General features: G+C 47.6%; 1 protein-coding gene across 1 annotated transcript in view; it reads right to left on the bottom strand.

Annotated features, from left to right (window-relative positions):
- DNAH9 (dynein axonemal heavy chain 9) overlaps positions 1-17,713 on the bottom strand; it is a 336,543-nt gene that overhangs the window by 37,450 nt on the left and 281,380 nt on the right. The window contains exons 62-66 of the mRNA XM_064583354.1: positions 8,939-9,066; positions 6,750-6,977; positions 3,143-3,334; positions 2,422-2,613; positions 384-554 (exon numbers count right to left, since the gene is read on the bottom strand). Of these exons, the coding sequence (XP_064439424.1) occupies positions 384-554; positions 2,422-2,613; positions 3,143-3,334; positions 6,750-6,977; positions 8,939-9,066 (911 nt within the window). The remainder of the gene's footprint in view (positions 1-383; positions 555-2,421; positions 2,614-3,142; positions 3,335-6,749; positions 6,978-8,938; positions 9,067-17,713) is intronic.

Below are 17,713 nucleotides of genomic sequence, written 5' to 3'. Positions count from 1 at the left end.
TCTAGTTGGTGGCATGAGGGTGGCCCCCTTAAGTACAGCTGCCCACCGGCACTGCTCAGTTCACTGAGAAATCATGAGGTCCCTCTCTAGCTCCCCACGCCGCCACTGTTCCCGCCTTGCTTCCTTTTGGCAGAGAAATGGAAGAGAAATGGTCTTGGGGTGAACCAGAAAAGCCAACCGAGCCCAATGGCAGGCACCGCCGGTGGCTAAGCCGGACAACCGGCGCGGCGGGTCAAGGCTGCGCCAGCCACGTGCGAGTGGAAGGCGTGCAAGGCATGGCCTGTGGTGCCCGTGGTGGGCGACCAGCAGGAGGAGCGGCTCCCTGTGCCCACGCCGGGCGCCCGACAAGGGGCTCGGCAGTGCCCCCGCCCCCGCCCACTTACCTTTTCTTCCCTTGTGGCCCCTGCTCCGTCCCCGGCGTGGCTGTCCCGGGGCTGCAGCTCCAGCACGGTGCGGAAGAGCTTCTCCGAGGTCTGGGTCAGGAAGCCGATCTCGGCATTGGGGTGCAGGCCGTAGAGGTAGGGCGAATCTGGAGGCAGCTCGGCATCGATGTACTGAAAGTTGGGGGCGAGCTCAGACACCAACAGGGACGGGCCTCCCGCCTCCCACTCTGGTTCACCCTCCGGGGGGCCGTCCGTGGGGCCCGCCGACCTCGGGCCCTCCAGGCGAGCGCTGCTCACCGGCTCTGGCCGTCGTGGGCACCTATCCACCTGGCGCACATCCCTGCAGCCAGCCTCGTCCTGACACCATGTTACTTACCATGTGCTGGGCCAGTTTTCCAGAACGTCCATGCCCATGCGGGCATTCGCTTTTTCAGGAAGCTTAGAGGACTGGATCCGTCTCCAGTCTCCCCGCCGCTCTGCCCGCTCCCTGGTCTACACCTGTCCCTCCCTCCACACACAAGCCTTCCCAGAGTTCCCTCCACACACAACCCCTTCCAGTTCTTTCCATTACCGTGAGAAAGTGCCCCTCCTAATTTGATTTTGATTTCCTGGTGTATCCTCTTGCCTAAGTAAAAGATGGCTCATTCCCTAAAGGCGAATTCATGTGCTTATTTTTGTATTTCTTCCAGCCCCCAGCAGACTCCTGAACTCTTGGTAGGTGGCCTGCACCCATCTATAAACTGGTGGATTGAAGAGAGATGTAAAGAAGATGAAAATCTGTCTCAGTCATTTGGAACTGTGCAAACTCCGCCTCGAGCCTCTTGTCGGATGATCTGGCAGACACTAGGGGGCGCTCTTGCACAAATTTCACGGCCTTGGTCAAGCAGTTTTAAAAAAATTCCTTCTTTAGTCTTACTATTTGAAATTTCTTTTCATAGGTTCAAATTTTTCTGGTTTGAATGACTTTGGCAGTTTATCTCTTTCAATTTTATGGTTTTTTAAAAAAAATATTTATTTAAGTAATCTCTATACCCAACGTGGGGCTCGAACTCATGACCCCAAGAGCAAGCGTCGCTGGCTCCTCTGACTGAGCCAGCCAGGTGCCCTTCTGTTTAAATTTTATGAATTCAAAACTTTTTTTTTTTTTTTTTAGGTTTGCAGTTAATGTTTCTATGGTATTTCCCTTAAGGCTGGTATTCAGAGTTATTTTAGGCATGTTCAAAAGTCAAGCAACAGAAAAGGTTTTTTTTTTTTTTTAAATTATCTTTTAATGTATCTTCCATGGCAGGATAAATAGGCAAAGATGAGCACTTTAAAAATAGCTGTGGTCCTAGTAAAATGAGAACTCAAAGTAACAGTACAGGAAGAGCTCCCTGGGAATGTGTGTGTGTGTAATGGGCCTGTGTGCCTGTGTTTACATCAGTCAACGAAGAACAGGAGGGGTAAATGATCTGCCCACAAGGTCATGTCCCTCCGAAGATATTTAGAATCGCTAAACTTTACTCAGAGTTGGCTAGGTTCTTAACCTGGAATTTTGCTCCTCACGGCTTTGTCAATATCTTGGATGAAAATAATCAAACGAATGCTCCAGATGTTATTTGCAGAAAAGAGCAACAAATAGAATTATTGAACCAAACATCAAGAATAGAAAGATCTCGGGGCGCCTGGGTGGCTCAGTCGTTAAGCGTCTGCCTTCGGCTCAGGTCATGATCCCAGGGTCCTGGGATCGAGCCCCGCATCGGGCTCCCTGCTTCTCCCTCTCCCACTCCCCCTGCTTGTGTTCTTGCTCTCGCTATCTCTCTCTGTCAAAAAAATAAATAAAATCTTTAAAAAAAAAAAAAAAAGAATAGAAAGATCTCCGAAAGCTCAATTGTATCACTAATTTGAGGCTGGGAATCCTACAGCTCTCAAATCGAATAGGGCAAACTTGGGGCTGAGAACCACACTCCATATGAGCTCTGTTCTATAGGCCATTTTTCCCTGGTCCTGCAGGACAGACTTGAAGGAAGACCCAGGTCTCGTATGAGCGGAGCCTTACCTGATGGTAGCCAATGTAATCTAGGTTGCCCGGGAGTGGGAAACCTGGTGCCAGAGACAGCTCTCCTTCTAGCATTTCTGGTCTGATGAATTCCTCCAGATACGTCCTGCAGAGTCTCCTGTCCCAGTCATCTGTGATATGGCCTCCATACATGATCTCTCCAAAGAGGTAGCGCAGATCATCATAGGGGACCTGAGAGACAGGGAAGAAAGACCTCCACACAGACATTGGGGCTGCCCTGATCTGTGGGCAGAGCCTAAGCCACAAGACAGGATGTTGCTCAAGATTAGGAGCAATGTTGTATTCACCTGCACACCCCTAGTGCCTAGCAGGGTCAGGCATGCCTGGGAGCTCGTTAAAGGCTTGAAAAATTACATCCACGGGTGAGTGCAGGCAAGGTGCCAACCCCCTTGCAAAAAAGCCTTCCCTTTCTCACGGTCATTAAGTCAGGTTCTATTGACAAGTCCCTTCCGTGGGCGAACGGCACATGGAACAAAGTAAAGACCAGGGCACTTTCCTAATTTCCTGCCATTACTTAGCATATTCAGGTGCTCTTTTTGGCCTCGCGCTGGTCCTCGGCTGGCCTTTCCTTCCTGTACTTGGAGAGGGTGTAGACCATTCGCAGTGCGCGCCCTTTCTCCCTGTGCTGGCGCTTCCTCATCCTTCTGAGAGGCGCCCCACCCCCCGCACCCCCCTGCCCTGCACCGGCCAGAAACTCTACCTTTGTGTTGGCCTCCAAGAAGTTGTAGAGCACGTTCACAGAGATGGTGAGGTCCCCGGTGTTGAAGGGGTAGGAACGATTCCATCCCTGTGGCCCAAACTTCCGTCTCTCTGCCACCACCCCGTGAAAGTAACAGAGAGCAAAGAGGATGCTCTTAAACTCCGTCTCCCGGGAACACATCTCCAGCGTGTCCTGCAAGGAAAGTTGCCTCCAACGTCAGCACAGATCTGCTGTTACGCAGTGCAGACCAGCGTATGGGTTATGGTGGTTGGAAGTTGTGCTGGAGAAGTTTCCTGCATGTCCTGGTTAGGTTTTGCGCTACGTCAGACTACAGATTGCATTGTGGGAAGGCGTGGGCTTAGGGTTCGAGGGGACCCTGGGGAGGGTGTGGGCTCTAGTTTAGAATCTGAGTCAAGGTTTAGATTCGGGTTATTACAGGGCTTGGTTTGTAATTCATGTTTGCACCCACGGACGTGCCAATTAAGTTCACAAGTGCAGCTGATGGAAACTGGGGTGGTGGGTCCTGAGAGGGTGTCAGGTGTCAGAGGATGGGGTGTGGGTGGGGACTCCTACAGCATCATCTTGAATTTCTCCCCTTCCTGCCATGCTTTTCTTGCCCATCTCGGATCCAGAGTAGGTGTGGTCATGGCCCATGTGACCGAGGGGGAGGGAGGGAATCAGAGGAGTGCCGTGCCCTTCACCATGACAACTGCTCTTCTAAACTTGAGCAGGGGTGACCAGCCACGCGGCTGCAGGAAGAAGAGCCCAGAGAGGTCCTGCCTGCAGCGCATGAGGCGGGGGGAAGGGGGGAGAGAGGGCTCATGAAGAGGGGATTAAAGAAGGGACATAAGGAAGAAATGGAAAGCGAGAGAGTGCAGAGGAAGGCAATGGGTTGTACTTGGCAGATTTTAAGAGGGGCTGGTGGTGATGGTGTGGCAGATGGGGAAAGCCTGCATTTTCAAGGGGTGGAAGGACAAGAATCCTTAGATTGCCTGGAATGAACAATGATTTCCCCTCAGTGAGACCCTTTGTGATCAGGAAGGAGCAAGATGCTGCAGGCAGAGCCTACGAGGGGCGCTTTCAAAGCTCACGCAAATTGGACTGGGTTGAGTCCTGCCATTTCATCTGAGGACTGGTCCTTAGACTTCGCTCACCTGGGCAGGAAAAGCAGAGGAGACAGGACCAGTTAAACTTGTAGTAGATCTGACTTTTCCATGATGAACCCAGGACAGTCTCTGGATAGATGGGGGTCCCCCTGTGCCTTTGTTGGGTACCATATTTGGCAGAAAGCTATGGATATGAAAGGTCAGAGGTGGCACAGAGGACAAAGTCACTGCCTCATGCAAGCAAGAACTTAACTGCTTTCTGGATAGAGCTGTTCTCTAGAGACATGTAGGATGCTTCCTTTGTTACTTTTTTTTTTTTAAATGAGAGAAATACTTTTTTTTAAAAAAGATTTATTTATTTGAGAGAGAGAGAGAGAAAGTGAGAGAGAGAGAGAGAGAGCACGAGTAAGGGGGTGGGATAGGCAGAGGCAGAGGGAGACGCAGACTCCCCGCTGAACAGGGATCCCGACTCGGGGCTCGATCCCAGGACCCTGGGACCATGACCTGAGCCAAAGGCAGACACTTAATGACTGAGCCACCAGAAGGCGCTGGGCCCTTCTGAAAAAGACCTCTAAGCACAAAGACAAGGGATCCTACATTAAGATGCTGAGACTGATTGATGGTGGCACACTCAAACAAAATCAGAATAAAATTATCATCCCCAAACAGCACAGGGAACAGACTTAAGAAGAGCTCAATTCTGCCATTTGTCCCTTAAATGGCTAAAATAGGGCTCTGAAGGAACAGAGTGAATAATAGGGGGTATTAACCGGGTCTCTGTTCCAGGGCACGTAATAAAAGCAGAATGGAACAATTAAAACACTTGTGAGCAATGAATATACTCCTAAATCTCTCTCTCTTTCTCAGGATGAGTTACTGAAGATGGCTATAAATGGGCCAAAGCCCAACTGTGGTAGAACCCGAATAACCAGGAAAAGCCTGCCTCCCTTGGGATTTATATCCCTGATAACCAAGACTGGACATGGGGCTTGCAGGGACAGGAACCCAAGAACAAGGGTCCATGGGGAGGCTGAGAAGATGAAGCCAGAGGGTGTGTATAGATGATGATAATCCTACTGAGGCATCATGTGGTAATAGTAATTACTAGAGATCCAGCATCTGAGGCACCTACTGCCCTTCTCCCCGGATCTGTCCAAGACCCTCAAGGCAGAAGGTCGGACAGTGGTCTGTGTGTACTTCAAGACAGCTAGCTGACTGCATCCCAGTGCCTCTTTCTTTTCAATTATGAATTAAAAAAAAAATTCCCGGTAGAATACACAACATAAAATTTATCACGTTAGCCATGTTTAAGCATCCATTTCAGTGGTGTGAGATGCTTTCACACTGTTGGGCAACCAGTGACCGCAAAAATGGTCTTTCTTGGAACCAGCTACCAGCCTCCTGGACAGAAGGCTGTAGGTTTCAGAGTTAAGAATGTGTATTTCCCCTATGTGGAATACGAAACATAGAAAATTTAGAAGTTCTGGCCACTGGTACAGAGTACTTAGGAGTTTAGTGGAGGCCTATTTAGGAAAAAAAAATTTTAAAGAAAAGGCCCCTGGACAAGAGAGCACCCTACTTTCTACTCCATGTTGCAATGGGCAGGTGTTTCTTAACAAAAATGTCAAGTGAAAGGATCCCGAATCTCCTGGTAATGTTCCCCCACTCCCTGTTCCAGATCATGAGTGGGTTTTGGAGTTGGGATGGGAAAGGGGGTGAGAAAGGAGGCTGGACACGTTTTGCTTCTCCTTGGAAGCTCTCTTCTCCAAGTGGGGCTGCTTGATCCCCCCACTACAAGGGGTCTCACGCACTCAGTAAAATCTCCTCAGACCCTGACTGCCATAGAGCCTTCAAGTGTAAGTTAGACCAAGCCCCAGTGGGCCCCTAGTCCTGGTGGTTTATGTTGGGCTGGTGACAACAGTCGTCCTGTCGGACAGCTGGTTTCAGGTTTCCGAGATGACCCCCTGGGACTGGTGGTGAGTTTTAGCACGGAGTCTGTGAAGCCAGAGATCCGTGGGTGCTGTTCGAAGACAACATCAGAGGACAGATCCTAGACCCCGCCCCTTGGACTCCACCAACGCCCAGTGTGGTGGATGGACCTCAAGGTGGCCCCGTGGCCTCGGATCTCCTGGCATTCACACCTTTGTGGATTCTCCCTTCCCAGGAAGCTGGAGCTCCCCAAGGGAGCAGTAACTAGACAGGCTGCCCTCCTGAGAAGGTGAAGAAAGCCTGAGCTGCAGACTTCGCAAGTCGATTCATACATAGGGTTTGTTACCCACGGGCCTCTCTTGGCCTTTAGACACACGCTACTGGGGAAGGGACAGCTGGGTTGTACTCAGCGGGCACTGGGAGGAGGTCGGTCACAGAGGGGACACACCGCTCCACAGCGCCTTGCAGCAGGGTGCTCTTCGACCTGTTGAGTCAGCCCATGGTGAGGTGCGCTGCTCGTCTCCACCACCGCCCGCCCCCCCCCCCCCCCCCCCCGCCGTCCCAGGCTGTACCTGAGTGAAATTGTCCAGGGCCTTGTGCAGGTTGGCATGCATGCCTGTGGGAGGCTCGTTGGTGATCTTGATGCAGTTCTCCAGGATGCCCTGGGGGATGATGTGGCCCTCCGGGGAGGGTGCAGGCTCCGCACTGATGAAAACCCTCAGCTCCGGGTGGCCGTGCTCCCCATACTCTGCCAACTTCTCTTCCAGGGTGCCGAGCCACTTGGCCACCAGGTGGATGTTCTAGTGGGAAGGAAGACCCCCCTCTGCCAAATCAGGCACCTGCTCAGTTTTGTGAGTGGCGGATGGTTTCAGGAAGGCAGCTACGGGGGTGGGAAGTAGCCTTCAAACAAAGCTCATCGCAGCAGGTACCTTGAGGTTCCCAGTGATGGCACCTGCCAATCTCTGGCAGTTGAACCCTGTTCTCTTATCTCCCAAGGCTCCCCACAGCGCTCAGACCTGACGCGGCACAGGAATCCCCTGCGGGGCTTCTCAAAACAAAGATTCTCGGGTCTAGGGTGAGGCCTGAGAATTTGCATGTCTAACAAGTTCTGGGCGATGCCAAAGGATGCTGGTCCGTGGGCCACACTTGAAGACTCGAACACACGGTCCAGACGCTCCAGATCCAGATCCCCAGCTCTGACACCTGGAGGATTTGAACCCTTGATAACTCAAGAGCGGGTCCCATGGACCAGCAGTGTTGGCATTTCCTGGGCGCCATCTAGAAATGCAGACTCTTCGGCCCTACCCAGATTTCCTGAATCAGTGCATTTTAATCAGATCCTGCCGTGATTTGTATGCGTGTTAAAATGTGAAAAGCACTGATTTAAACTTCTCGCTAGCTTTCTTGCATCCTCTCTTCCTCTCTCCTAACCATTCTGCTAATTGTTGCCAGACTTATCTTCCTAAAACACACGGAGGCATTGCTGCTCACACTCTGGGGAGGCTTCTTACTCCAAGCCCAGCTCCTCCGTCTGCACCCTTCTCCTCCCCCACCCCCCCGTGTGATTCCCATCTGTCCGTCTGTCTGTCTATCTGACCCTACATTTATTTCTCAGCACTACTTTGCAGAATCCACCTTTCGCTGTGGCCAGGATGGTTTCTTTGCAATGTTTCGTTATGACGGACAGATAAAAGCTCCTCCATAAATATTTGAGGAAGCCTGCTCGCAGAGCCTTAACTACACAGATCAGCATGGCACATAGTACTTGGCCCTGGCAACCCGGTCTCTGAGTGCTGCTTTCTCTCCTATAAAAGGAGAAAGAACAAGAATATTGGCCCTACGTATCTCAGAGAGTCGCTGCAAAGAACCAGAGGTAATGGATTTGAAAGGGCTTTGTGGACCGTAAACCGCTATGTAAGCATGAGGGGTGGCTGATGAAATGAACATTTGTTAAGGAATTCATTTATAATTCCCATGTTGGAGCCGAGGCTTCAGGAGGCCGCCTGGGAATGCCCGGGCTGTGTTAGCTGGGCCGGGCCAGCGACCCGCCAGCGAGCCCTCCGCTCCCCCCGGGGGAATGCCAATTCCTGAATTTAATCTGGGAGAGCTTTCGGGAAGGGACACCAGCAGATGCGAGAGTCCTCACTTCAGCACAGCCAGGGCACCCCGAAAGAGGGCTGACCCAGCCCCAGCTCCCCTGCAAGGTGCATAAACCAGGGATGAGGGGACAGGCAGTGACAGAAGAGGGGCTGGCTGTCTGTCTTGTGGGTTTGCTGAAGTTACCCGCAGGGGGCGTTCCGGACTGGCACCCACCGACATGCGCTCAGGGTGCAGAGGCTGAGGTCCAGTTACATCTGTGCTGTTGTAGAGAACACAGAATGCAGGGCACAGTAGAAGGGCAGAGCAGTGGAAAGTTCTGTGATACGCTGGGAAGAGGTTAGCAGGCAAACAAGACCCGGCTTCCACCGTCTTCAGCCGGTACCTACTCCCCGAGCAGGCCCCAGACTGGGATGTAAGTGGAGCTATTTCAACTAGAGAGGGGGGCAGGGGCCTGTGAGGGGCAAGGGACAAGGAGTCGTAGGGAGGGGTGAGGGGGACCCCAGAGGAGGGAAGGAGAGAAGATCAGGCAGTGAGACGGGCAAGGGTGAGGAAGGAAAGTCAGGGGAAGGGGCAGAGAGGACAGAGGAGCCCAGAGATTGTCCTGTGAAGTCCAGACAGGTGGGGGTCAAGAATGACCCTGAACATGGCAGAGGGGGCGTACCTGCAAAATAACCCAGTGACCTTTCTTGGCAGCCAGGTCCAGCGCTGCCTCAGCCACTATTTCCTGTCCTTGCCCCAAAGACACGTTGTGGAAGTTCCTGTTGTTGAAGGTGTACCCGAGCTTTTTACCTGAAAGGGGTAGGGAGTTTTCCTTATTCTCTCGTGTCCGCCATCTTTGTTGTCCCGTGCTCACACGGAAAGGCCCATGGCCGCATCGCTGCTCAGATACGGACGTGCCCGAACCCTCATACCCTTCCCCTCTTCCTTTCAGGAGTGTGTTGGGGGGTGAGGGATACCTCTTCTCGATCTCTGTTCCCAAACAAAAGGAAGCACTCATCTGGGTTTCAACCCTTCCCCTTCAGTTAATCCCCAAGGATGGGCTGAAGTGCTGACGCTCTTCTGCATAGATTCACTTGAAGACCAGGCATCAGTCCACCACCCTAGAGGCTGAAACAGCCGGCCGATGAGCAAGCATGTGGGTGTGGCCCCTCCTGACTTGCTTTGTCCTCTAAGGATTTTCCCTGGAATTCCATGGGGAGGGATGGTCGGTAGGGGCAGGACTCAGGTAGTTCCGGCTTCCTGTACTTCACTCCTTATTAGCCTCCTCCGCTAGTTTTTTCCAACACATAGAAATGTCTTGTCTCCTCATTTTGCATGACTGAGAGGAATGAGGAACAAAAGGCAATACAAGAAAGGGCTTGGCTGTGCAGGTGGAGATGCAAGCTGGGAAGGGCGGCTGGTATCAGGAGCCGGGCAAGGGACCTGCTACGGTAAACACACATCACAACCATCTCCAAGGGTGTTCTGCCGGCCCAGGAAGATCTTTACACAAAGCAATTAACCTTAGGTTCGAGGACCACTTCTGCTTGGGTGTCAGCTATTCGGCTATTAGGCCCGTACAATAAAGTTTAGAGAAATTACATAATATTCTTTAGACAGAGGATCATAAAAGTGTATATACTGCCATGCCGGAATCGTTGAGCAATTTTCTTCTGGGAAGATAAAGTACGTGAGAGAAAGGAGAAGAAATAGAAAAATAGAAAAAGGATAAAAAAAAAATATGTCCTTAAACATTTCATTTCAGCGGAACTGAAATTGAAGATGCAATTCAATACTTGTGCAAGAAAACTTAAACCAAACTGTCAATACCGGATATTTCTTTTAAATACTAAGAAAAAGTACAGAGTCTCCTTCGCAAGTCTGTATAAGACAAAGGATGATGACTTTCTGCAGCGAGGAAGAGTTACTAGAGATTCAATTGAGATGAACCCAAGAAACACCCTTATTAAACCATAAATCCTTGCTGGCAACAGATGTGATGTCAGCTTTGGAACCAGCAGTATAAACAACTTATTCCAGAGAAAATATCAGGATAAAAAGTGCCAGGGTTATTAGACAGTCTCAGTGAGGCTCGTACTCACAAAAGAGCCAATTTCTTTTCTTTGTCAGAGAGACGTAGGAGGAGAGGGGCTCACTGAAGATTAGTTTGCGAGCCATGGACTGCGGAGACGGTTTGGGGCAGAGACTGGTGTGCGGGGTTCCGGCGGTGGGGGGGGGCGTTCAGCTTGCATTAGTCTAGGCTTGAGGCGTAATGATGAGGCTGACGTGGAGATGTTGAGAAGGGGAAGCATTGATGGGATTTGCAAGGTCTGAATGTGCCAGCCCTGTGATGTGCCTTGTGGGGTCCTTCCCTTTGCAACTGTGGGGCTCTCAGGACGCCCTTCCCTGTCACCAGCAAGCCCCTCTCGCCAGCCACGTTCCCGTGGCTTTTCACCTTCATGCTGTTTTGTACCTTGGATTCCATGCCCCCCACTCTCACCTCCCTTTAACTCGTCTTTCCTTTCCTTTTCTGATCTTCCTTCCCACTCTCCACGTGGCACTGTTACCCGGGGTGGTGTCCATTGTAAACCTCCTTTCACACCTTCCCAGTGTGCTTCTTTGTCTGTCTCTGAGGACGTGGCACCTTCCATGGCCCTCTCCCGAGCTCCATGTACCCATGGGGCTGGGAGGAAGGGGACTGTTTTTCTAGCTTCCTCTTGCTACTTGCAGGTGATTTCTTCCCATCCCCATATAAAAACCCCTTTTCTTTTTAAGCATGTGCCATCTGGCTATATTATCTACTCACGTCTATGTTCTCTGCCTTCTACCAACTTCCCAGTGAGATTCACTTCCATTAGGGGCTCTGGAATTCCGTTCAAAATCTTCCGTATGTCCCGTTTCATCATTATCCTGGTAAACCTCAAGGTTGTGACAGATGACTCAGCCAGCCTCCAGCCTCATACCTCGTCATCTTCAAAGAACTGAACTCCATCCACTTCCGTTACTCACTCCCCATGGCTGTACCCAGGACTTCACTATCGCCGAGGATTATGTCGGACACATTCTTCATTCGTGTTTACTCCTATCGCTTTCTACTTTCCAGGCAGTTCCCTCTGTTACTCCCTCCTCATCTGTTATTCTACTTCAGGGAAATGCCCAGTCCATTGGCTCCTCTATTTTTTCGACTCTTCACCTTGACTTCTCTCTTATTTTAATATGGATTCAACAACCCGTAATTGGAACGATGATCTTACAAAATCCTCAACTCTGGCGCCCCTTCTATTTCTGCGCCACCCAACTTCTGCTAAATTCATCCAATCCTGGATGAGTTAACAAGAGAGGAAGGGAAACATTTGGTGAGTTGGAGCTACCCCAAGTTCATGATTCTCATCCTCAATGATGTTCGGCAATCTTTCCGTGTGCCCAGAAATTGGCTGTATTGCCCATTCCCTTTCTCTTTAAAAGGCCCCACCCTACTTACTCCCAGCAGCTTGCTTCCTTCTCTGCTTCCCTGGGGAAACATACGCCATGTGGCAGGAACTCCTTCAGTTTTCTGCCATTTTATCTGCATCCCTGTACATCCCCATCTCAATGGAAGAGGTGTCCTCCCTCTGCCTTTCACTCTTCTGTTCCCTGAATCCCATCTCTCCTTGTATCATCAACCTTTATCTCCCTAGTCACTCTCCCACTCCCTGGCACATGAACAAATGAGTCTCTCTCAACACGAAAAACAATATTTCGCTAATCTTGAAGCTGTTCGCCAAGACTGCACTTGCTTCACCTCACCGAGTTCCAATGGACTATTAAAAAAAAAAAAGAGGGGCGCCTGGGTGGCTCAGTCCGTTAAGCGACTGCCTTCGGCTCAGGTCATGATCCTGGAGTCCCGGGATCGAGTCCCGCATCGGGCTCCCTGCTCGGCAGGGAGTCTGCTTCTCCCTCTGACCCTTCCCCTCTCATGCTCTCTCTATCTCATTCTCTCTCTCAAATAAATAAATAAAATCTTTAAAAAAAAAAAAAGAATAGGGCCAGGAACAATGGGAGGGAGGGTGCATGCAAAGTGTTGATAGTCTGGCTACAGAAATACTAGATTGAAAACGTTCTTTGAACACACTGGGTAGCAGGTTTGCAAAAATTGAAGCGAGCTCATAGTTCTGACCAGCACATTGGAGAGAGAGAAAGGAAAGAGTGGAAGATAAAATGGTGGCAGATACAGCTTCTTCCTGATCACAACGTGGACATAACAGAATTATTTGTTAAAACCAGATAACTGAACAAAGGAGAGAGACCGAGCAAGATCATGTGAGACTCAAGTGAAAGAGAAGATGCCTGCGAGTTAGGGTGGAAAGGGGAGCTGTGGGTTGGGAGGGCCAAGGACGAAGCTATGCTTCGAAAGGATGTAGAGGAGGGAGCCAGCTGAGCTGCCTTAAAGAACAGAGGAATTATCATCTTCATTAGAATGTTGTACATTGCTACTGTATTTCGAACATTTAAAGTCTTTTCATGTTCGAGATTTCATTTCTATCCTACCGTAGCCCTAGGAGGCAGGTATTATGGGTGATTGCAAAAAATGGGGGATTACTTTTAAAAGAAGCAAAGGCGAGAATAAATGTGCAAATAAGGAAGTATGGCTCATTCAGGAAGGAGGTGATGAGGAAAAAGAGAAAGAGGGTTACATTAAAGCACTTTAAGGGATTAATCTGAGAAGGCAAGAGGAAAGCAGTGGGGGTGGATGGTGCTAGGTTTCGTGTTAAAACAGAAGCCAAGGAAAGTGGATGGAATTTTCTCTTACTCCCCGCCCCTCTCTGCCCCACCTCCAAAGTTGTTGAGGAAGGAAAATCCTGGAGGGGACTAAGGCACAAACGTGCCAGAAAAGCATAGATTCCTGATCAAGGGTCAGTGGATGATCTTTAAGGGACTAGAGAACTAAAATCTTACACAGAACTTGGTCTGTGGGTTCAGTGCATCTGGTTTGGGGGTGGTGGTGGTGGAATGAGAATGAGGCTACAAATCTTTCATTTGACTCTCAGGTAGGTAGGTTGGTTGGTTCATTCATTCATTCATTCATTCATTCATTCATTCAGCTCCATGCCCAACGTGGAGCCCAATGTGGGACTTGAACTCACAATCCTGAGATCAAGACCTGAGCTGATATCAAGAGCCAGATGCTTCACCGACTGAGCCACTCAGGTGCCTCTGACTCTCACGTTTTAAAACCCTACCCAATATTAAAAACTGCCATGTTGAAACAAAGGGATAGAGAAATGAAGGAGTTAACATAAATCACAACTCAAAAATGGGAAAGGATGCCAAGCTTTATAAGAGTCTATGTGGAGTAAAACAGTGAACTGTCTGATACACAGACTCTCCCCAAGCATAGAGACAGTAAGTTTACTTAATAAGTTGGGGCTAGAGAGAGAGGAAAGTGTGAGTCAGTTATGCAGATTCCAAACTTGAGAAGAGGAGCCCATCAGGCAATCTGATTTGATTCAAGATGCAGAAAGCATGGCTGTCACCAGAGTGTATGCTCTAAATGGGTGAATTAGAAAATAAATCAAGCCATCAAGAAAGCAAGAAGGAAGGGAGAGGGAGAGAAGGAGGCCCAGGCGCCTAAGTAATCTATAGTTGATGAACAGTAATATTGCCTCTAGTAAGGAAATACGCGTTAAGATTAAGCCAAGGGCAGGACTGAGATAATGAATTCAGAGACAACCAATATGGATCAAGAAGGGGTCAGCGTCCCTAAATGACAGAAAGCCTCAAAGTACATGATGGAAGAGATGGAGGTCAATTGGCAAAGAACAGTAGGAAATTGCTCATAAACAGGGTATATGAAAGCTTCCAAAAAGGAAAATACTGAATCAAAATGAGGGAACTAGATTTTGCCAATATGAAAGGAATAAAACCTCCAGAAGACAGAAGGAATACAGAACTCTATAAAAGGGTGAAAACTAGGAATAACTCAGCTGTGATAACAGTTCTTCCGACATCCCTTCATTTGTTAATTCATTCAACAAATATTTACTGAGCGCCTTCTCTCTGCTAGTTATGTTTTTAGGTATGGGTTAAAAAATGATAAGCAAGAGGACATGGTCTTTGACCTGAGGATCTTGATGAGAAGTAGGTAGGCAAATGTAAGGTAAAACTATAGAAGAAGTATTTATTTATTTATTTATTTATTAAGATTTTATTGATTGATTTGAGAGAAAGAGCGAGCCGCAGAGGGAGAGGGAGAAGCAGGCTTCCCGCTGAGCTGAGAGTCCGACATGGGGCTCGATCCCAGGACCCTGAGATCATGACCTGAGCCGAAGGCAGATGCTTAACCAGCTGAGCCATCTGGCACCCTTAAAATATATTTAATTAGAAGTGTATTGAATGCTCTGAAGCAAATACATGTATAACAGGGAATCACTGGTCTTGCAGGGATGTCAAAAGAGGCTGGTACCTGCAGGATGAGTGGGTACTGCACTCTTGAATTGCTGGGGAAAAATATTTCAGATAAAAGAAATCTCTTGTGAAAATGCCCTAGGTCAGGAAGGCTCATAGTGTGGCTGAGGATCTAAAAGGGCTGTGTGGCTGGAGTAGAGTGAGCTTGGGGGGAAGGAAAGATCCAAGGCTTGGTGGAAAGCCCAGGCCATGCCGGCCACATAGATCATGTCAACGGTACTGAACTTTCCCTAAGAACAATGGGAAGCCCCTAGAGCCTTTTAAGTAGGAGAGTGATACAATCCGATTTGAGATTTAGCAAGATGTCTTTGGCTGCAGAGTGGCAAAAGACTACAGTCAGGGGGAGAAGACTGGGGATGAGTTAGGAGGCCACTGTGTCAGTCCCAGTGAGACCACCGTGACTCACACCAGGGAAGCAACAATGAAGATAGAAACAGTGAGACCAATCTGAAATGGATTTAGGAGGTAGAGTCAGTAGGACTAAATGTGGTGCGTGGTAGAGGGAGTGTCTAAGGGTGACTGATTCCAAGGTTTGGAGGATGAGCCAACGTGGTGAATGGTAGTGGTATTTACCAAGAATAACAGAGCAAAATTTCTAGAGGTAAAAGAAGTTATGACTTTTCCACTTAAAACGGCATGCCGAGGACTGAGCAGTTGAATGGAAAAGACCCACACCCACCAAACACAGCTCATGGTATTTCAGAATACAAGCTAGAGAGATGATCCTAAACTTTCCAGAACAGAAACAGGCAACCAACGAAGAAGGGAAGAACAGCAACCTACTGGCATCAACCAAACATAACTGACTTCTTGAAGACAATCGAGCAACGTAGACACATTCTGAGTAAGAACCATTTTGCACCTTGCAAAACTACCGAAAAAGTATATGGGCAAAATTAAAGCCTTTTTAGACACCAAAGGATTCAGAAATTTTACTTCCCATGATTCTCTTCAGATGGTGCATGCTAGCAAAACTGGGGTGAAAATTGAAGATAAAAGACACAGGATCCAAAAATAATAGTAGTTAACTAGACTATAAAGAAAATAAGTCCCACGATGGCTAGAGTGCAATTTCTCTATTTTAGAACAGAACATAAGTGGGCTCTAGGTAGAACATTTTCAAGAGGGATACAGTGGATTCTAGTCAATACATACAGTAAATAAGAAGTGGGTAATATTAGTGATAATGACAGAGGGGGGCATTTATTTCTTCTCCCAAGAACAAGGAGAAGACATTCAGAAACTCTAGGAAGAACTAAAAGCTATCCAAGAAAATCATCACCTAAATATGAAGCAAACTGAAATTTGATAGGACTTTGAAACTCCATGCTGAGAACATTCTTCTTTGAGAGACCCCTAGAGATTAGGACATCGGATCCACTGGAAGAAGGAAATGTAATCCTAGCGTGTTTACTTCCTCTTTGGTGACTAATATGTGTATGTTAATTATGACATAAATGTTACTGGTTTTCAAATGTTACAGTTAACTCGTAGACCAGGCATGAATAAAATTAATGATGGTAACAGAGTAGAATGAATATATATTCATCCTTGTCTATGGAAAAAGTAAAGCACAGCTGATGCAAGTTGGAACACTGAAGTCTCAGCTTACAGAGAGGGAAGTCAAGAGAAATGATCTAGAATTCACAAAATAAAACGTTAAGTTCACTAACACTGTTTAAGTTAACAGAGCCAAGAGAGGAAGTAAACATTTTTTTTAAAAGATTTTATTTATTTATCTGAGAGAGAGAGCGCACAAGCAGGGGAACATCAGAGGGAGAGGGAGAAGCAGGCTCCCCACTGAGTAGGGAGCCTAACTCAGGGCTCGATCCCAGAATCCTGGGATCAGGACCTGAACCGAAGTCAGATGCTTAACCCGACTGAGCCACCTAGGCGCTCTGAGGAAGTAAACATTTTAATATAGATACCAATATTTGGGAGTTTGCCAACAAATTAGATAATTGGATAAAATAGCCAAATTCTTAGAAATAAATACCAAAACTGACTCAAGAAGAAATAGAAAACCAGAATAGATCTATAACAAACGAAGTGAAAGAACTAGTAATTAAAAAACTTCCCACCAAGAGAAGCTCAGGTCCAAGTGGCTTCACCACTGAATTCTATCATACATGAAGAATTAATATCAATCTTTCAAAAATCTTCCAAAAATAGAAGAGGAAGGAACACTTCCCAAATCATTCTGATGTTACTAGTTTTGTCATTATACCCCCCCAAAAGACATCACAAGGAAAGAAAACAACAGGTCATTATCTCTTATGAATATAGATGTAAAAATACTCAAAGAAATATTAGCAAATTGAGTCTAGCAATATATAAAAAGGATTATATACCAGGATCAAGTGAGATCCCAGGAATGCCAGGTTAGTTTAACTTCTAAAAATCAATTATCAATAGAATAAAGGACAAAATGATATCATCTTAATGGATACAGAAAAAGCATTTGAGAAAATCCAACACGTTTTCATGATAAAGGAAAAAAATCATCAAACGACTTGCTCAATCTGATGAAGGCTATCTATAAAAAACCCACAGCTAACATCATATTTAACAGTGAAGACTGAATGATCTTCCTCAAAGATCTAGAATAGGCCAAGGATGTCCAAGCTTGCCATTTCTACTTAATATTGTGTTATAAATTTTAGCCAGGTCAATTAGGCAAGAAAAAGAAATAAAAAGCCATCTAGATTGGAAAGGAAGAAGTAAAACTATTCATAGATCACATAAACTTGTATCTGCAAAAAACCTAAGGAATTCACAAAAATTATTGGAACTAATAAACAAGTTCAGCAAGGTTGCAGGATAGAAGATCAATATACAGAAATATAAAAAAATCACTAGCAGTGACCATTCCAAAAACGAAATTAAGGAAATAATCGCACTTTATAACAGAATCAAAAGGAACAAACTATTCAGGAATGAATATTTTTGAGGTTTATTTATTTATTTGACAGAGAGAGACACAGCGAGAGAGGGAACACAAGCAGGGGGAGCT

Source organism: Mirounga angustirostris, unplaced genomic scaffold (genome assembly GCF_029215605.1).
Source record: "Mirounga angustirostris isolate CCGP_5_RB_7025 unplaced genomic scaffold, mMirAng1.0.hap1 SCAF_17, whole genome shotgun sequence".
In the NCBI taxonomy this organism is placed as follows: Eukaryota; Metazoa; Chordata; class Mammalia; order Carnivora; family Phocidae; genus Mirounga; species Mirounga angustirostris.
This window is presented reverse-complemented; position numbering and strand designations above follow the sequence as displayed.